Below are 19,303 nucleotides of genomic sequence, written 5' to 3' on the forward strand. Positions count from 1 at the left end.
TTGCTGACTCCGGCGCGGTCAAACAAGCACGGTTTATTGCCTCACACTGGCAGCTGGTGGGCGGGTTCTGGAAGTCCTCGACCTCCAGGAGGACTGTCCTCCACTTCATCGCCGGCTTAAGGTCTGCTGCTGCTCCAGGCCTCCTTCCCCCACAGGCCTTGGGACCAGTCAGGTGCATCGGGCTAGGAGTCGGCGCCGCCGTCGTCGTCCTCGGGCAAGATCTCCAGGCTGCTGTCAGGCTGCGGGACTACATCCTCATGCGGCGGCGGCGGGGGCGGGGGCGGGGCCCGAGTGGGCGACAGCGGCAGCGGGGAGACCGGAGGAGACGGGCTACCGGGCTCCTTGGGCTGCGCCAGTCCCAGGATTTCCTGCACATTGTGTGGCAGCTCCTGGGGAGGGAGGGTGTCCAAGAGGCTAGGTGGTGAGTGGGGGTGGAGTCAAAAGGGGAGGGGGCCTGGGACGGGGGAGGGGGCCTGGCGGGGAGAGCCATGGGGGTTTAGTCCTTAAGAGCAAAGGACTCACTGGGCAGGCAGTCAGCTGCCGGTACAGGGCCTCTGCCCGCGTCAGCACGTCCTCCACGCTCAGCTTCATGGTCAGTTCATTGATGTGCTGCAGGAAGGGGGGGGTAAGGCGCATGCCCACGTTCTGGGGATAGACGGAAGCAGGCTCGCCCTGGGGGTACAGGACCCAGCTAGGGGAGGCCTTCCAGATTCCTGGCCTGCCACAGTCTTCTACAGCACTCCCCGCTGGGACAGCTGGATGCTGCAGCATAATGGGAAGGGCCCTAACTGGGGAGGAGCAGGCTTCTCTACTCCACCACTCTGTAGGTACAGGGCTGGTAACCTGGTAGGTGGGGGATAACAGTTCAAACCCAACCCAGACAAGGCGATCCACTCAACAAGACCAAGACCACACATTGCAGGTGGTCACCACACCTAAGTCAACGCAGCATGAGGGAAGTGCCCTCGCTTCACCTTAAGGATCTCGTTGGAGCCAAAGCCAGACAGCATCAGTGTATCCCGCTCCATGTCCAAGATGGCACATGCCACCAGCAGGTGCAGATTGGGGCCAGGAAGCCCAGTCCACAGCACCTGGGGTATCGGAAGGAACCCTGAAGCCCCACTCTGACATGTCCATCTCGCTTTACCTCCCAGCCCTTCCACCAGCATCTCACCCCAACTGGCTGCCCACCTCCCACAGCCGAAGGACATCAGGGAAGGGAAATTCCCTCTTGAACCAGATGAGCAGCCACCGGAAGCAGAAGCACAGTGAGCCCGAGTCCTGGGAATCTAGAGGAGGGACCGCAGGCAGTTAGGCTCGCCTAGTCCAGATCAATGTCCTCAGCAGCTGGCAAAGGCAGGTGACAGGCATGACTGCACACATGAGGTCTGGTACTCAGGATGGTGCCACCACCGTATACTACACCAAGAAAGGGTCCAGAGAAACCTCACCTGGCCTAAGGTGGGCAGACTTCCCATCCCCTAAGCTTTGAATACCAGGTTACTTGGGACTTTTTCTCATTCGATGGTCGCACATAGGACCTACCCAGGAAATCACAGAGCGGCTGATCCAGCACCCGCAGAAGCAGCAAAAGCTGCCCAAGCTGCCGCTTCATAGTCTCCTGACTCTCTTCAAAGTTCCCATGCTGCAGGGGACAGGAAGTGTGAGATGAGAACAGAGTACCGTGCTGACTGGATGCCTTAGTGGCTGTCCCCAACACGGCACTCCCTCTCCCATCCTGTGCCTCACCACAAGTTCCATGAAGCCACAGAAACACCAGAAGGCATCCACTTCGTTCTGAACAACGAAGAGGATTGGGGACAGGAGGTCACTCATGCCCTGAACATAGCCTGGGGGAACACAGGGTCAGCTGCAACACCTTGAGCACCCAAGGCACCCAGCCTTCTCCATCAGTGCAGCGCTCACCCAAGTCGAAGTGGTACATGCAGTAGGTTAGGAGGATGTCATTGAGCAGGCCCAATCCGGGGTTCTCAGGGCCTTCGTAGAACTTGTTAGTCCTGTCAGTGCGGCTTACATCTCTCTCTGTGGGGGCCCAACATGGTAGGAACATGAGGAAGGTTAGTTGGCCTTCCCAGCTGGTCACAGGTACCAGCCCTACTTCCTGCATGCTGGCAGCCCTCAGCTTCAGGGCTCACGCTAGAGTGAGGGTGGGGGCTTGGCCAGAACCTATCACTGCCACCCTGCCAGTGTGAGACCCTGGCGATGCCTCTACAGGTGGGAAAACAGTCACAGCCAGGTAGAGCCACACCATCTTCCAGTGAGAGTCAACAAGGCCTCTTCCCGTCCTGCCTACCCTCTGCAGCTCACCCCCACCGCCCCAACTCCCACCCAGCTGCTTCCTGTCTGCCCCCCACCCTGCCACACACCCACCAATGAGGCTTCGGTATCCATGCAGCAGTGAATTCCTCCGCTCCTGCTCAGCACTCACAGATTTCCACTGCAGCTTCATTCGGAAGTACTCATCCCTGAGGGGAGGGGCATGGGAGCTATGGCCCTTGCTAGCACAGCTCCCAGGGAACAGGAGAGGAGCACCTGCCCACACCATCACTACCCAAGCCTTGCCCCGCCCACACAGCCACCTGGTCCTTGCCTCTCCCTTCTTCCTCAACCCTGATGTCTCTCTACACAGAACACCCGTGGGCTTCTGGTAATATCTGTCACCACCCCTCCCTCTGCTGGAAAAGCATGTCCAAGGGCACTGAGGCATCCTCGGGTCCTCACTAGGGGCCAGACACGGCAGGTGTATGACACCCTCAGGAAGGAGCTGACAGCTACCGTAAAGCTGCAGGAACTACAGCAGCGCAGCATCAGCCTGACAGGGACTCCAGGTCAGGAGGCGACCCTGTGGGGTGAGCCTGTTCACTGCATACAGTGGCTTCACAGCAGCGTCTAAGGAAGATGCCCCAGTATAGTTGACACTAATCCTATGAACCAGCAGGGGCTGTGCTGGCTCCAGTACACCCTGACATGGAAGACGAGGGAGTCAAGCCCAAGCCCTAGGGCAGAGCTGTCTGGAGGACAAGGGCCGGACTGTCTCACTCACGTTTTCTTCCGCACGTGGGCCTTGTGTTCTTCAGCTGAACCCTCCCAGCTAAGGTACCCCAGGAGGAACTTCCAAGCCTCCCGCCGCAGGCCAGGGCTAAGACCCTGGGGGTGCAATGGAGCAAACAGGTCAAGGGGCTTCCTCCTGGCCAGCTGCCAGCCCATCCTAGCCTACATCCACCGACACTCACCCCTGAGAAGATCCGACTTTTTAACTCGGGGATATTATGCAGGCGACCGTCAGGACCCACATGGTGAGCCCATTCTTCCTCTGTGACTGGAGGAGCCCGCTCCACTATGGGACGCCGCCCCAGCTCCACCTGCAGGACACAGGGAAGGTGAGCCCCAAGTCCAAGTGAGCACCAAGCCTTCCTGGGCTGGAGGAACCCTAAAGACCAGGGGTCAGCAGGAAGCTTCCAGAAAAGGTGGCACCTGAGAACAGAACAGCCACAGCCAGGCCTGAGGCAAGAGGACCACCCAGTCTAAGGCCAGGCTGGAAGACTGGAAGGGTTGGGAAACTACCTCAGCAGGGGAGTGCTGGTCTAGATCACCAGTGAGGGGCGGGGGCATGGCTCAGTGGTAGAGAACCTGCCTAGCATGTAAGAGCTCTGGGGGTTGGCTGGATCCTCAGCATAAGAAAAACATCCACCAATTGAGCGGCAGTGGCGCATGCCTTTAATCCCAGCACTCGGGAGGCAGAGGCAGGCGGATCTCTGTGAGTTCGAGGCCAGCCTGGGCTACAGAGTGAGTTCCAGGAAAGGCGCAAAGCTACACAGAGAAACCCTGTCTCGAAAAACCAAAAAAAAAAAAGAAAGAAAGGAAAACACCCACCACCAAGGTCACTAAGGAGCTGGCCCAGAACACGAGCTCTCTGTGGTCACTTCTTACGCAGTTCCAGACACTGCTCACGTTACCGAGGTGCCGTGGAATATTATTTTAACTAGGCAGAGACGTGTTACATTTGTTTATGCTGCAGAATATTCCTTTAACTTTGTGAAGGTTGGTATTTTTGGTTGTGCTGCATGTTTTTATGGCTGCGTTCCTGCTGGGCTACACCTGGCCTAGCTGCAGAGCTACACCTAGCCCTAATCCATCTTTCAATTCTCGGTTACCTTTGGTTTCTCTTGTTGGCCTCTATGTGAATCTTGTCTGAGTCTCCCAAGGATACAAAGCCTGTGCAGAACTTGGTTCAGGAAACCTGGGAAACTGTGGCACCTGATGAGTCAAGAAACTTGCACTAGGCATTGTATTTTTGGAGGCTTCATTCAGGTTGTTTTGAGCATATGGAAAATGAACTGGCTAAACTGTAGATACAGAGAAAAATTAAAATGCCCTGGGTGAAGGGAAAGTGCTTCAGTCCTTAGAGACCGGATCCCCCTGCAGCATCAAAAGGCTAGACTCATTCCTAAGGTGCCTCAATGGTCTGGTCCCACGTGAACCCACACCCCCACGCTGTGACAACTGGTGACAAAGGATCCGCTGGAGGACAGAGGAGCCGCCATCTGAAGACCTGGAGGGAGCACTCTCAGAGTAAGAGGACTCCAGGATCAGCAGGGTCGTGGGGAATTAAACTCCACATCTCAGGAGCAACAAAACGTACAGTTGCTAAAATGCTTGTCACAAGTGAAAAAAAAAAAAAAAAGAAAGAAAAAGTGGTAACTGCACAATTTTTAAAGACAGAATGGCTCCTGAGACAGGAAATAAATCTAGGAAAAAGACTTTTCTCAGTAGAGAAAAGGGAAAGAAATAAAATAAAAAAAGGAAATCTTCCCAATAGAAAAGAGGGAAGGAAAGGAAATAAAAGGAAATTTCTCGACTGAAAAGGGAGAAATTTTTAATCAAGAAAAAGGATTTTCCTGGTAAAAAGGGAAAAAATATTGAAACTAGGCCTAAAGATTAAAAGGCCCCATAAAAGAAAGATAAAGGAAAGAAAAAAGCCTCTTCCCAATAGTAATAGAGAAAGAAAAGGTTCCTCTATATAAGAATAAGGACAGCTAAACCTCTGAGTTCCTTCTGGCTGCCAGCACAGAATGTCGGTATCTGAATTACAAAGAATCAACAGGTGGGCCTCACTGCTGCTGGCTGAGCAAGCAAGCCCAGAGCTTAGAATTTTGTTGTCTGTTTGCTTAGCCTTGGTGTGAATGTTTTTTATTTTTCCCTCAGAGCAGGAATAACTCTGTATTAAAGATCCCTCCATGGGAAATGTTTTCTGTTTTTCCCTAACGGTGGGAATAACTCATTATTAGTAGTCTCTTCATGGGACAAAGAGGAAGTTTAAACAGACTCAACTTCTGGTGAAGAACGGTTGCCGGCAGGACTTCGAATGCTAAGTCGATGCTGTTTGATTTTCCAGAGATATTAATGAGTGTATAGAGAATGTTCTCTTCTTTAGATTGTCTAATAAATGTTTCGATGAATGTTTGATTTTCATGATGATAAGATAAAGGAACAGGATTCACAATTTTAAACTACATATTAGATATGTTCTCGTCTGTTGATCATTACTGAGAATTTGGCTCGCTCTTTAAGTTGCTTTCGAGAAATTCTTGGTTAAAGTCTTAAAAATGTAGCATCTAAAACAAATTGGTTTGTAAGCTTATTAAATAATGTGGTTACTAGGATAAAAACTCATAGAAGGGCTGGAGAGATGGCTCAGAGGTTAAGAGCACTGACTGCTCTTCCAGAGGTCCTGAGTTCAATTCCCAGCAACCACATGGTGGCTCACAACCATCTGTAATGAGATCTGGTGCCCTCTTCTGGCCTGCAGATATACATGCAGGCAGAACATTGTATACATAATAAATAAATAAATCTTTAAAAAAAAAAAAAAAAAACTCATAGAAAATAATCTTTTACTGATAAAGAGCTTACAAAATTATTTTTTGACTAAATAAAATACAGGTGAATTGTTTGATCCACACTGTTAATACTTGGCAAGTTGCATTTACATGTTACTTTGGATCTATAAAAAACGATCCTCTTTTTAAGATTTTATAAAAATAACTCCAGAGTATTGCCTACGGTTAGCTCTTAAAATCCTATAGAGATTGTCTTTAATGCTTTTATAGATGGCATATGTAAAAAGAACCATGGAAATAGAAGCTGGTGATAGAATTGTTCAATTATTATTGCTTCCATATCTTAAAGGCAAAGTGATGCCTATATGTAGAACTGGAGGCTTTGGAAGTACAGGAAAAAAGGTGTTTTGGCAAACAGTTATCAATGATGAATGGCCTAAATTAAAAGTAAAATTAAATAGGATTGAGATTGAAGGACTATTGGATTTTGACACTGATGTATCTATAATTTTTCAAAAATTGTAAAATTCCACAATTGGCCTTTACAAAAAGTCTCCACTCAATCTGTAGGCATGCTTGTTAAACAGAAAGGGGATATGAGGAACCCCAGCGATAGACTGCATAATGCTTTACTAAGCTACTAAGAAACATTGGGCCGGGCGGTGGTGGCGCACGCCTTTAATCCCAGCACTCGGGAGGCAGAGCCAGGCGAATCTCTGTGAGTTCGAGGCCAGCCTGGGCTACCAAGTGAGTTCCAGGAGAGGCACAAAGCTACACAGAGAAACCCTGTCTCAAAAAACCAAAAAAAAAAAAAAAAAAAAAAAATTGTGGATTTCCCTGCAGCTAGATGAAAGGCTAGATTCCTTCTTAAGGTGCCTCTGAATCTTCATTCAACATCAAGTCCTTCATGAACCCACACAACCACGCTGTGACATGTTTTAACGATGAGGATATGTGTTTAATTATGAGTTGCATTTGTTTCACCTTGCCTGCCTAAGGCACCTGATTGGTTTAAAAAAAAGCTGAATTGCCAATAGCCAGGCAGAGAAAGGATGGGCAGGGCTGCCAGGCAGAGAGAATAAATAGGAGAAGAAATCTAGGTTCAAGAGAAGAAGAAGGAAGAATGAGAGAAGGAAGAGAGAATGAGGGACATGCCCAAGGCAAGAAGTTAGGCATCCGCCAGCCAGACATAGAGAATCAGTGAAGGTAAGATAAACAGAATAAGAAAGGTAATAAGCCTGGAGGAAAAAGGTAGAAAAAGAGAAACAGGTCAATTTAAGTTTAATCAAAACGAAACAAACAAAAAAAAAACCTAGCCAGAAGCATGCCCAAGCTAGGCCGAGCATTCAAAACTAGTCTCTATGATTTGGGAGCTGGCTGGTGGCCCAAAAGAAAAAGCCTGGTACACCAAGGAGAAAACTGAGTCCTTGAAGTCACATGCCTGTGTAGCACCACAGAAAGTCCCGAGCAGGGTCACCTGACACTTACGCAGGAGATGACCTCGAAGCCAGGCTCTGGCTCATCATCTGGCAGCAGGGGCAGGTCAGGGGAGGAGGCTCCCTCGGGGTGCGGCTGTAGGGCTCCCCGGAAGAAGTTGGTCACTCGAGAGAAGCTACTGAAGGTGGTGGAGTAGGGATCCTGGAGGAAGCGCTGGGGACAGGCAACAGATATCAGAGCTGTCCTCCAGCTCTCCCCCCCGTCACAGCCACGCACGCACACCCTGCGTCTGGTTCTGGAACACTCACAGACACCACACTGGAGCTGTCCTGGTCAAAGAGCTGCAGGTGGTGGAAGGAACTGGAGAGGGCGGAGGAGTCGTGGGGAAAGACCAGGTAGAGGCGGGGGTCCTGCGGAGAGCTGGGAGAGGGGACACACGAGGCCCCAGGCCTGACGCACCTGGCCATACCCTGCCCTAGGTGCTACAGTCCCTTTCTCATCACCCAAGTGTTATTGCAAGAAGAGGCTCCAGACCAGAGCTGGGCCTTGGAGGCCAGTGAGGCTTTTGCACTTCCGGGCCAGTGTGACTGATTCAGGGAGGAGCCAATGAGCAGCTTGGTGGGGATGAAGAGATACTTTCTATGCATCAGGAGACTACTACCTAAGTCCCATTGAGATCGGCCATTTCTTCCCTCCCTGCCCTCACTTTCAGTCTCATGTAGCCCACACTGGCCTTGAACTCTCCACCCTCCTGTCAGCCCTCCAAACAAATCCTGGGACCGCAAGGGTATGTGCCTGGATCTTTCTAGCGCCTTTCCATTAGCACTGTGCTTCGCTCACTGTCCTGTGACTGCAGCCGCAGAAGGACGTGCTGGCTCACAGGTCCATCGCAGGCAGGGGCTTACCTGGCCAACAGCAGGTAGCGGCTGAGGACCCGGAGCAAGGCCCGGGTGCCCCCTCTGTGAAAGTGCAAGGCAGGGAGCGAGCCTCCAGCCTGCGTCACCAGGACCAGGTAGGCCCAGCTGAGGCCTGGCTTCGATCTGCGGATGGACTTGAGCTCCCCCAGGCTCACCGAGAAGGCCCAGGAGCTCCGGGGACAGCTGGGCTCTGCACCTGGGGAAAGCAGTGCGTTACTGGTGCAGTACGAGTGGGAAAGGCCAACCCAGTGTGTGCTCTCCAGAGCACAGTCTTCAGAAGCCGTGGTGGAAGCCGCCCTCCACCTCTGAGTACTCTGGCATTTCATGCGGAGTAAAACTGCCTTGCTGTGGAATAATCGCACTGCCTTGCTGTGGAATAATCGCACTGCCTTGCTGTGGAATAATCGCACTGCCTTGCTGTGGAAGAGCTGAGAGGCAGCTAATCACAGGGTAACTTTATTTTTTCTCTGAGACATGGTCTCACTATGTAGCCTTTGCTGGCCTTGAATTCAGAGATCTGCTTGAATTTACTTGTACACTGTAAAGATTTGTCACTCGAATTGGTTTAATAAAATACTGATTGGCCAGTAGGCAGGCAGGAAATGTAGACAGAGCAACCAAACCAAGGATGATGGGAAAGAGAAGGGCAGAGTCAGGAGTCACCAGCCAGATGCAGAGAGAGCAGGAAATGGACATGCCATGCTAATAAATGTACCACCATGTGTAAAAGCATAAATAGAAATATGGGTTAATTTAATTTAAAAGTTAGCTAATAACAAGCCTGAGCTATTAGCCGAGAATTTATAACTCATATTCAGCCTCTGAGTTGGTTATTTGGGACCAGGCAGACAGAAAGGGAAACATCCGATTACACTAAGATTAGAAAGAAGCCCGGTGGACATGGCTGTCCCAGAATATTCCAGAACCTTCTCAGGCCTTCCTCAGTCCTCTGTCCCTAGTCTTCTGGCTGTCTTACCTCTAATGCCCTCTTTGCTCCAGGCACTACTTGAGCCACAACAAAGGTTTGGAAGGCTGAGCATGGTGACATACACCTTTAATCTCAGTACTTGACAGGAAGAGGCAGGCAAATCTCTGAATTCAAGGCCAGCAAAGGCTACATAGTGAGACCATGTCTCAGAAAAACAAAAGTTACCCTGTGATTAGCTGCCTCTCAGCTCTTCCACAACCCACAAGCCTAGAAACCTTTAGGAGAACTCATGGGTACACCTAGAGCCAAGCCATTCCTTCCTAGGACAGAAAGGAAGCATCTGGAAGCCACCTTGACTGTGGGTGACAAAGCCTTTGGAACTATGATCACTAAGGGCAGGATGTAGCCCACCAGACCACCGTGGCACAGCTCCACCTACCTCTCCTGGGCTCTGCCAGGTGGGGCCGTGGCCGCACTGTGCTAATGACAGCCCAGTCAGGTTCATAGCCTGGGTCAAAGGTAGGTTCCTCCTCTGAGGTGCAGGGCTCTCCTCCACTTGAGTCCTTGGGAGAAGAAATATCGGAATGAAAACCTATGGTCTTAAGGGTTTCCAGCTTGCAGTTTGAAAGCCCCAGTGAGGGCTGGAGAGATGGCTCAGAGGTTAAGAGCACTGGCTGCTCTTCCAGAGGTCCTGAGTTCAATTCCCAGCACCCACATGGTGGCTCACAACCATCTGTAATGAGATCTGAATCCCTCTTCTGCCCTGAAGGGATACACGCAAACAGAACACTGTATACATAAAAAATAAATAAATCTTAAAAGAAGAAAAAAAGAAAGCCCCAGTGAGAAAGCAGCCCTTCGGAACAAGGGGGGAAACAGGCAGGAGGGGGCAGAAAACTTGCTTAGTGTCACCCATGGTGGCTGAGGAAGAGCCAGGCTAGAAGAAACCTAGAGTCATGGCTACACCTGACGCCACAGCACCGAGAGCCCGGACTCCAGTGCGAAGGGACAGATCCCGGCCCTGTTCTCAGCACTTGGCAGCCTTGCAAGGCTCCTTGTCTTTTTGACTTTTCCCTGAATGAAGACCCTTAAGTGATGGGTACTGTCATTGTGACTAGCTGTGAGTCTACAGGGAACACTGCTGACAGTCACGTGATGGACAGAAAGGGGTACTGTCTCAAAGGACACTGTAGAGCAGGGCCATCCAGACGGCTTGGCAGGTAAGATGGATGATCTGAGTTCAGTCCACAGAACCCACGAGGAAGAAGGACCAACTCTTCCAAGTAGAACACACACAAGTAGACAGTTTAGTGGTTAACAGGGCTTGCTGCACAACACACAACACACTGAGTTTAGAGCTCAGCACCCGGTTTCCAGCACGTGTCTGCACCCATAGATAGGGCACGCACATGCCCATACACTCACACCACACCCACCCACCCTCACACAAACTAAATCTCTGGGCTAGTAAGCACTTATGCCAAACCTGAGTTCAATCCCTGGGACCCACTCAGTGGAAGGAAACTGCTTCTACAGGTTATCCTGACTTTCACACACCCACACCATGGCATACACACACAGTAAATAAATAAATATAATAAAAAAACCTAACAATAGATCAGAGGGAAAAGACAGCTACCTCAGACCAAACCCAGGCCATACCCCTTAAGAAATGGGAACCAGACCGGGGGGTGATGGTGCACGCCTTTAATCCCAGCACTTGGGAGGCAGAGGCAGGTGGATCTCAGTGAGTTCGAGGCCAGCCTGGTCTGCAGAGTGAGTTCCAGGAAAGGAGCCAAAGCTACACAGAGAAACTCTGTCTCGAAAAAAAAAAAAAAAAACAAAAAAAAGAAATGGGAACCCAGTCCTTCACCCAACAGGGGTCCCCAAGCAGCCAAGAGGACAGGCCATCAGATCATTTCACAAAACAAAGAGGCACACAGGTCCCCGAGTACCCGCTGCCTTCCCCTTGAGTGGTGAAGAGAAGCGGGCGCCTACCTTCTTGGAGAAGAGGATCTGGGTCGGGTCTCCAGCCTCCTCCACCGGAGCCCAGTGCAGGAGGACGTCGCTGTCCTAAGGGACAGAGGGAGGACTTAGTAAAGTCGCCCGAACTGCCCTCAGCCATCCATCCGAAGTTCCCACAGATGCCACCTCCATTCCGGCTCACCTTCTCCACCACACGGATGACGCCCGCGATGAGCGAGTCCGGGTCCTGGTGCTTCCTGGCGCTGGTGTGCAGGTACACGCCTCCCTTCTCAAATACCACCTAGGGGCGGGCACGGTGAGAGCCAGGGTACAGGAAGGGGCATCCAGGTCCAAAGACCCGGACTGACCAGCTAGGACGGGCGTGCGCAGCCTCCAGGCCCGCCCCGCGCTCGGGCTGGGCGTGCGTTTCCCTCCCCCAGGGGAGGGGCTGAGATGGGCTCCCTATGGACCGTGGAGAGTGACAGCGTCTTCACTAGGACACAGTGCTTGCTGAGTGAGCTCTGCCTAGTCCCTGCACAGCGGAAGGTGGAAGCGGACCATCGCGGGGGCGGGGGGTCGCCTACAGACAAGCGAGGGAATGAGTTCCCAAGTCTTACCCTGTAGCTGGATCCTTCCATAGCCACCGCGGAGGTTCCACTGCCCCGATCTCCTCCTTTTCCGGGTCAATGTACTGTCATATCCGGAAGAAACCCTCCCTTCCAGGCCAGATAGTGGTAGCGCCCCTGAAGTTGGAGAGCCGCAGTGGGTGAAACCATCTATCTGAACAGGGTTGTTGAGACGCGAAGATTCAGGTCACGTGGTGAAGACAGCCCTGTTGGCAAGGGTCAGCAGACGGCGCAGGCGCAGTATAACGTTCTCGCCACGCAGTAAACAAGTAGGAGGAGCCATGAGCGCCCCCGACAACTCGTGATCGCTAGGGAACGCCTCTTTGGCGCTCTCCATATTTTATACTGGCATCGACGCCAGTATTGTGCCATTTTTCTAGAGGGCAAGCCATAGCGGCTCTGAGGAAGCCATGTTAGTGCGGGGCGCTGCCATCTCTTTGCGGGGCGGGACGGCGAAGTGTTGGAAAAGCGGAACAGAGAAAGGAAAAGGTGAGAGGAGCTGTCCCAGAGGCGCTGAAGGGCTCAGGATAAGGGGTGAAGCCGCCAGGCCTCTGGAAACGAAGTTGCCCCAAATTCCTTAGTCACCGTGGAGAGAGGGCTGCGCCACCATTTTTAAGCTGGGCGAACCGAAGCAAGAAATACTGCCATATTGAATCTTTGCCAGCTTTGTGCTGAAGAGCGGGGTGGGGGGAAGCGGGAGGGAGAGCCCATACGCCCTGTAGGCATATGAAGCCATGCCGACGCCACGTCGGGGCGGGAGCCGTTCCCCTCCCCCTCGGTGGTAGGAGCGGATTTCGGACGCGGGACGTCCGGCCGCCTGCCTTCGCCTGTTGTCATGTGTGAGCACAGGCGCGCGGCCGTGCTTGTTGCTGGCAAGTCGAAACAGCGTAGCCGAAGCCTTTCGCCATCTTTCCCATGCGCGCTCCACGGTTGTCATCGCTCCCTGCTTGCCGATGGAGCTTCTGGTTGCTCTTCGATTCGGGGCATCCAGGGTAGGGGAGGCGGAGTGTACACAATGGAGGCGGGGCAACTGCACGGAAGTGACGCAAGAAGCCGCCATGCCCTTTGAGGGCGGCGACGGCGCCTGGCCGGCCATGCTGGCTACGGGCACGTGAGTGGAGGCGGCGTTGTGAGCTGGGGTTTGGGGAGGATCTGGCTTTCCTCAGGTGGAGGGGCGGTGGGGGGGCGTGCGGCCGCGGGCAGGGTACGGTCTGCGTAGGTCAGGGGGCAGCGATCCCCTTGCGACGCTTGGCTGAGTGCTGAATGGCTAACGCTCAACCGCTCGTGTCCGACTCGCGACGAATGCTAGACAAGCTTCACTTCTGTGGTGCAAACGGGCTGGGACCCTCACATTGTCGGCCAGCCACGTCCATGCGGCTGTTTGGGGGTCGCTGGTGGGTGAGGGGGCCCTCTGGGCGGGACTTCCGGCCCTGTCCCCGCCGGGGCGGGACTTCCTGTTTCCTTCCCAGGGAAGGGGCCTCGGCGCCGCGGGCGTGGTTGAGCCGGGGTCGCAGCCTTCGGTGGTGGGATCTCCCTGGGCCGCCCCGCTCTGCGTCCCGTGCTGCAGCCGTCCTCGTCCTTGTCTCCCGTCACACCTGCCCTGGGAGGCCTGCGGCTTCCCGCTGGACAGCTCCCCCTTGCTGTCTGCCCCTGAGCCTCAGCTCACAGGAGGCCACGGGCCTGGGAGGTCCGAGTAAGTCGCCCTCCTTAGAGCCGCCTTTACAAGCCACTGGAACGGTTTTCACACGGTTGCTGGGGCTGTTCCGAGAACTAGTGCGCAGGAGCTGGGTCCTGCCGTCATCTGCGCCCTTCTCTTCTCAGAGAATTGAGAACCCAGGCTAATAGCATACAGGCTGTGTCATCTTGGACCAGTCGCTTTTCTTGCCCTGAGCCTTAGCCTTATGTTTCCAGACCCCTCCATCAGCTGGGAAAGGTGTGAGATGTGTGTAGGAGTCGCGGGGTGCCTCCTCAAGCCGTGGGTAGGACTTCCAGGGCCAGCACACAGTACTGCCACTGCAGTCATCCCTGTGTCTGTGGCTGGGGTCTGCAGCCTTCTCCTTCTCAGTGGGAAGATGGGAGGGATGGGAAGTCTAGTCTCTTGAAACAGGCAGGGTGGAGCTCAGGGTTGGCAGAGGGCTCCGCACACAGACTGCCCTTGTCAGTGGCCAGCTGGGCTGGTGGAACAGTCAAGATTCCGTCTTCCTGAGTTTGGAGCTTTAAGACTGTAACGTGGAGTGACCACAGCTGCTTCATGTCGTAGGAAGTGAGAGATTGGTTAGGAATGGTTTTCACCTTCTGGTCCAGCATGAGCAGTTCCCGCCTTGTTAAGTCAGGTGGCAGGCGGCCAGTGTGGAGTCTGAGCAGGCTGGCTTTTTTGAGTGTGAGTGACAGAAGAACTTTCAAACTGCATTCAGACTTCAGATTCTGTTTCTCTTTCCTGTGGTCCTGATGGTCTTGAATCCCTCCAGTGGTAGGGTGCACAGTGCCTCCAAGGAGGGTCCTCAGCTGCCCACGCCCTCTGGTTGGTGGGGAAGAGAGGCACAATGGTCCATAACCACACTACAGGTTTGAGTCAGTCTTGGTGGGGACCCAGATCCTTGCCCTCCAGGAGCTCCCTGTCTGATGGGGAAGCAGGCAGACAGCCCTAGAGGCTCTACAGGGCCCTGAACAGCAGGGGCTGAGGAGGTGTAACCGCCGTGGTGTGATTCTGAGCATCCTTAAAGTGGCAATTAACAAGGCAGTTCCGCGTAGTTTATCTGATTATTTGGGTAAACTTAGAACCAGCAAAGAGATCAGTTACAGGATCCAGGAGAGGTGAGGTGCAGTCCAATGTGGTTCTCTGGAGGACTCTGACTTGGTCTGCAATCCAGCATTCAGGATCACAAGGTAGACAAGAGAGCCAGCACCTAGCCTCTCGGGTCTTAAGGGTCCAAAGAGGCCACGCCCCAGGGGCAGGTCATAGGCAAGGTGTATCAGTTACCTGCTGCCTCACTAGGGGCAGTGCTTCAAGGTCAGAGCTGGAACAGTTACCCACTACACATCCTCCTTTGCCCAGAGCTCAGCCCCATCCTAAGAGAGTGACCCTGGAAGCTGGGGGCAGGAGGGCGGGGGTGCTGGAGGCTGGGGAGACCTGGAGAGGGCGTGGCTCCCTTACCAGGTGAGTGTAAGGTTGGCAGTGACCTGAAGGCCAGTGAGCTGAGTGCAGGGTCCATCTGGTCCTGGAACCTCTGGAGGGCAGTTCCCCTCCAGTGGAAGAGGACCTGCTGGACCAAGTGAAGGATGGTGGCCGGCAGTGGCCAGGGCCCTGTGCTAAAGAAACCTTGCAAAGCACCTGTGGTTTTCATTGAGACCAGTCTCTGTGTCCGAGGCTGACCTCAAAGCCTCTGAGTGTTGTGATTTCAGGTGTATGCTACATGCGTGGCTCACATATGTATTAACGTCCTACACACCGTGGAAAAGGTGCACATGAAATTCATGTAAGTCTTCAAAGACTTTTATCAGGCTGGATATGTGGTGCTTCACACCTCTAATTCCAGCTTCTTGGGGTAGTAGAGGAAGGAGGATTGTGGGGTACATGTCAGTCCTGTCTTCAAAACTAGACAGGCCTTGATGCAGCTGAGGTGATGCTTGCCAGCACTGGTGAAGTCCGGGTTCGGTTCCCGGCACCACATACACCAGGTGTGGTGGTGGTGTGCACGTGTAACCCTAGCCCTCAGAGCTGGACACGTGAGAACCAGGGCTTCAGAGTCACCTTTATCCACATAGTGAGTCTGTGGCCATCCTGGATGCTTGAGAGCCTGTCTCAAAAAACAGGAAGAGCCCAAACTGAAATGACCACAAAACCAACTTGGCGCCGGGCGGTGGTGGCGCACGCCTTTAATCCCAGCACTCGGGAGGCAGAGCCAGGCGGATCTCTGTGAGTTCGAGGCCAGCCTAGGCTACCAAGTGAGTTCCAGGAAAGGCGCAAAGCTACACAGAGAGACCCTGTCTCGAAAAACCAAAAAAAAAAAAAAAAAAAAAAAAAAAAAAACCAACTTGGCTACAATGCTCATGGCCGACACAGATGGGACTCCAGGCTTTGGAGTGCTCCTGTGTGGAACAGGTTGGGGTCAAGATGAAACCTAGGGCTGGAAATGACGAGTTCGGGTCCAGGGGCAGCAGGTTTGAGAAAGGGGTGGAGCTGGGCTGGGACAGGTGCATGCCACGGAAGGGGAGTCCCGTTGGGATGGACCCTCAGGATGGGCAGAGCCCATCCTGCACAGCCTCAGCCCCTCTGTCCTGCTCTGGCCCACAGGGCGCGGATGGCGTCTGGGCGGCCAGAGGAACTGTGGGAGGCCGTCGTGGGGGCCGCCGAGCGCTTCCGGGCCCGCACTGGCACAGAGCTGGTGCTGCTGACGGCAGCGCCGCCGCCCCGCCCAGGGCCCTGCGCCTATGCCGCCCACGGCCGCGGAGCCCTGGCAGAGGCCGCCCGCCGCTGCCTCCACGACATCGCACAGGCACACAGAGCTGCCACCGCCACCCGACCTGGTCCCCCACCGGCACCACAGCCGCCCAGCCCTGCTCCTAGCCCTCAGCCTCGGCCAGCCCTGGTGAGGGAGGATGAGGAGGACGAGGAGGACGAGCCCACTGAGACAGAGACTTCTGGGGAGCGGCTGGGCGGTAGCGATAATGGAGGTGAGCTGGGGGGACTGGTGCTGGAGTGGGGTTGCTGGTTGCTGGACACTTGTGCTAATGTATCGTTAGGACAGCATCCCTAGCGGCCTCACAAGGTCCAACAGCACATGCTGTGTTAAACAGACACGGTTTCCTGGAGGGCTGGGCTGGCCAAGGAACTGGAGCACGGTTCTCTGTGAGGGGTGCAGGAAAGGAAGGGTAGGCTGCTGCCACAGCTGAGGAAGCAGGAGCAGAGCAGGTGCCAGACAGTCTGCATGGCGTGTGGAGCCTCGGGTAGCATTTCCCATGTCCCACGGAGTCCCACTTTGGGACTGGAGCTAGAGACTGCTGTTTGGAGAGGGTCGGGAAGTTGCTATTCTCAGACTGTACCGTAACCACAGGGCTCTGAGGGTGAGTAGGAGTTACTCATTTGCTATCATTGCTTATGGCTGGTCACCTCATCCTTCCTGAGAAACCAGCATGTCATGAAGAGTATGGGCTCTGGAGCCAGGTGGTATGGCCACAGGGTCTTGTCCCCACCAGACCATCTTTCTTTTTGAATTATTTTGGGTCACATTGTCCCAGGCAGATCTTTTTTTTTTTTCAAGATTTATTTATTTTATGTGTATGGTGCTCTATCTACATGTACACCTGCAGGCCAGAAGAGGGCATCAGATCCCATGATGGATGGCTGTGAGCCACCATGTGGGTGCTGGGAATTGAACTCAGGATCTTTGGAAAAGCTGCCAGTGCTCTTAACCGCTGCGCCATCTCTCAGCCCCCACTACCCCCAGGCAGATCTGAAGAGGTTCCATGTTTAAGCTCTCTGTGGGCACCCGGAAGGGGCCCTGAGGGAGCTGACAAACGCAGACTGTTGAGGCCCAGGGCCTGTCCCACCCACAGGACTCTTCATGATGGATGAGGACGCCACTCTCCAGGACCTGCCCCCCTTCTGCGAGTCAGACCCGGAGAGTACAGATGGTGAGGGTCCTGGGTTGTCCAAGCCCTGGGAGGCCAGGCCGAGGGGAGGGGGCAGAAGCTGAAGCCTTCCTGTGTCACAGACGGCAGCTTGAGTGAGGAGACCCCCGCCGGCCCCCCGGCCTGCCCCAAGCCCCCGGCCGCAGCCCTGCCCACCCAGCAGTACGCCAAGTCCCTGCCCGTGTCGGTGCCAGTGTGGGCCTTCAAGGAGAAGAGGACGGAGGCGCGATCGTCAGATGAGGAAAACGGCCCGGTGAGGGGGGGCGAGACAGGTTGCTGCAGGGAGCCCACTGCGCTTTAGGAGGAAGGCCCCTATCTGTCAAATCATTTTGGGTGGGGGGGGTCAGATAGGGAAACTGAGGCTCAAGGTCAAATTACTTCCCACGATTCCTTTCCCCAACACCATTCTGCGTGGTGCTCTCAGGCTGTGCTGGCCTGGCCCATCCTTCACAGAAAAGCCTGAGGCAGAGGGGAGACAAGGCACTGGGGAGGACACGGCTTCTTCCCCCAACTCCCCATGGCCAGGTTCCCATCTGACGCCCGCGGGATCCGGGCGGGGACCTGCTGTCCTGGCAGGCCAGGGCCTTGGAGGGGGCTGGGGTGCCGGGACGTCCGGGTCCAGAGCCTGCCGGACAGTCCGGGCAGGAGGGCAGGAGGGCTTCTGGAACTGGGCGCCTGTGCACTGAGCGCCTCCCCTCCACAGCCCTCCTCGCCAGATCTGGACCGCATCGCTGCTAGCATGCGGGCCCTGGTGCTGCGGGAGGCCGAGGACACCCAGGTCTTTGGGGACCTGCCGCGGCCGCGGCTCAACACCAGCGACTTCCAGAAGCTGAAGCGGAAATACTGAGCGGACAGAGCGCCGGGCGGGCTGAGGGCGGCGGAAGGCCGTGCGCTCCGCCGCGGTCTTGGAGCCTTCCTCCGCCCAGCAACAGGACATTCTTCCCGGGATTGGCCCGTTCGCAAACGCTCGCTGGGTCAGCTCCGTTTCTTGCCTAGCAACAGCAGCTTTACCCGCGGGAGCCCGGGCGCGGGACGGTGGCCGCGGACGGTGGCGGCTCCCCGATGTCCCGAGAGCCGCAGGCCGCCCTTCTGCAGTCCCCTCCCGATTGGCCCTGGCCTCCTGGGGGCGGGCCGAGCCCTCCCGGTCCCAGCGTTGGCCGAGGCCTGGACTTTGTTACACTACGGGGCTGGTTTTTTGTTTTTGTTTTTGCCCTAGTCCTGACACTTGGATCCGGTTCCCCACGGGGACAGTCCGGTCCTGCGCTGCGTCTGACGCCCCCATAGGTTACACCCCACAACAGCCTGTCCATCAAAGTCTGTCCTTTACCCAGGACAGTACCAGCTTCCCGTCCCCCGACCCCAACAGGTGCCTTAAAGGGCCCTCTCCCACCCAAGGTAGGGGGCAGGGGGCCTCTACCGCTCTCCGGCCCTGGCCCTGGGTGCGGGGGAGTGGGCTGGGGGCCGGGAGTCGGGAGGGCGCTCTGAGAGATTAAAGTTTTACCTCTGACCAGCGAGTGCGTGCTGTGCTGTGTGTGGGTGTTGCGCTGCGGCGCCCGCTCAGATAACATGAAATTCGGGCTAAGACGGCATTCCGGCCAGCTACGGTGGAAACGCGGCAGTGGAGTGGCCGGGAACCTCCCATCTCCCACCAAGCGGGCGGGGCAGGCAGCCGCTTGTCCCCTTTGCACTGGCTCCTTAGTCTATCGGGCGTTTCCCATCTACCCCACCATGCCCGGCCTTAGCGCATTTGCCCCGGAGGTGGGAGTGACTTCGATTTTACAGCAGAGAACTCAACATCATGGAAGCAAAGGAAGAGTGTGTGCGGCGGTGAGGTGGCGGGCATCGAATGCTAGGGACAAATACGGCTTCTTCCTGCTGTCTCTCAGAGGAGTGAAGAAGGCCGGCCCTGTGGCGCACATCTGTCATCCCGGCAACAGG

The 19,303-nt window shown here is 54.9% G+C and overlaps 2 protein-coding genes across 5 annotated transcripts; one reads left to right on the forward strand and one right to left on the reverse strand.

The window, feature by feature from the left end:
* Window positions 1-13: 13 nt before the first annotated feature.
* On the reverse strand, window positions 14-12,413 carry Tbc1d17 (TBC1 domain family member 17). 2 transcript variants are annotated; one of them, XM_059278281.1, is made up of 17 exons: window positions 11,726-12,413; window positions 11,311-11,409; window positions 11,142-11,216; window positions 9,583-9,706; window positions 8,204-8,411; window positions 7,607-7,718; window positions 7,350-7,511; window positions 3,255-3,383; window positions 3,065-3,168; window positions 2,392-2,486; window positions 1,927-2,043; window positions 1,750-1,850; window positions 1,546-1,645; window positions 1,192-1,289; window positions 975-1,091; window positions 523-609; window positions 14-389 (listed from the first exon to the last, which is right to left on the reverse strand). In XM_059278281.1, exons 1-17 carry the CDS (start codon window positions 11,744-11,746, stop codon window positions 183-185), a joined length of 1,956 nt encoding a protein of 651 aa, XP_059134264.1. In that variant the 5' UTR covers window positions 11,747-12,413; the 3' UTR covers window positions 14-182. The 2 variants fall into 2 exon arrangements, with proteins under 2 accessions (XP_059134264.1, XP_059134274.1); XM_059278291.1 differs by lacking the exons at window positions 11,142-11,216; window positions 11,311-11,409; window positions 11,726-12,413 and having other exon boundaries at window positions 8,204-8,405; window positions 9,579-9,648.
* On the forward strand, window positions 11,816-18,875 carry Akt1s1 (AKT1 substrate 1). 3 transcript variants are annotated; one of them, XM_059278325.1, is made up of 5 exons: window positions 11,822-12,223; window positions 16,029-16,408; window positions 17,291-17,368; window positions 17,449-17,618; window positions 18,069-18,875. In XM_059278325.1, the coding sequence occupies exons 2-5, from the start codon at window positions 16,036-16,038 to the stop codon at window positions 18,210-18,212; spliced, it is 765 nt and encodes a 254-aa protein (XP_059134308.1). In that variant the 5' UTR covers window positions 11,822-12,223; window positions 16,029-16,035; the 3' UTR covers window positions 18,213-18,875. The 3 variants fall into 3 exon arrangements, with proteins under 3 accessions (XP_059134314.1, XP_059134308.1, XP_059134303.1); XM_059278320.1 differs by lacking the exon at window positions 11,822-12,223 and adding an exon at window positions 12,437-12,845; XM_059278331.1 differs by lacking the exon at window positions 16,029-16,408 and having other exon boundaries at window positions 11,816-12,223.
* The last annotated feature ends 428 nt before the right edge of the window (window positions 18,876-19,303 follow it).

The sequence above is a fragment of the Peromyscus eremicus genome, chromosome 1, assembly GCF_949786415.1.
Source record: "Peromyscus eremicus chromosome 1, PerEre_H2_v1, whole genome shotgun sequence".
Taxonomy (NCBI): Eukaryota; Metazoa; Chordata; class Mammalia; order Rodentia; family Cricetidae; genus Peromyscus; species Peromyscus eremicus.

Excerpts from the sequence above, each read along its gene's own strand:
- Tbc1d17 (XM_059278281.1), bottom strand. The coding sequence starts at position 11,746 with ATGGAAGGATCCAGCTACAGG. Across the intron at positions 3,384-7,349 it reads GCTTCGAGGTCATCTCCTGC|GTGGAGCTGGGGCGGCGTCC; the intron begins GTAAGTGTCAGG and ends TGTGTCCTGCAG. Across the intron at positions 1,646-1,749 it reads GTGGCTTCATGGAACTTGTG|CATGGGAACTTTGAAGAGAG; the intron begins GTGAGGCACAGG and ends TGTCCCCTGCAG.
- Akt1s1 (XM_059278320.1), top strand. The coding sequence starts at position 12,688 with ATGGAGCTTCTGGTTGCTCTTCGATTCGGGGCATCCAGGGTAGGGGAG. Across the intron at positions 16,409-17,290 it reads GGGCGGTAGCGATAATGGAG|GACTCTTCATGATGGATGAG; the intron begins GTGAGCTGGGGG and ends TCCCACCCACAG. Across the intron at positions 17,619-18,068 it reads CAGATGAGGAAAACGGCCCG|CCCTCCTCGCCAGATCTGGA; the intron begins GTGAGGGGGGGC and ends TCCCCTCCACAG.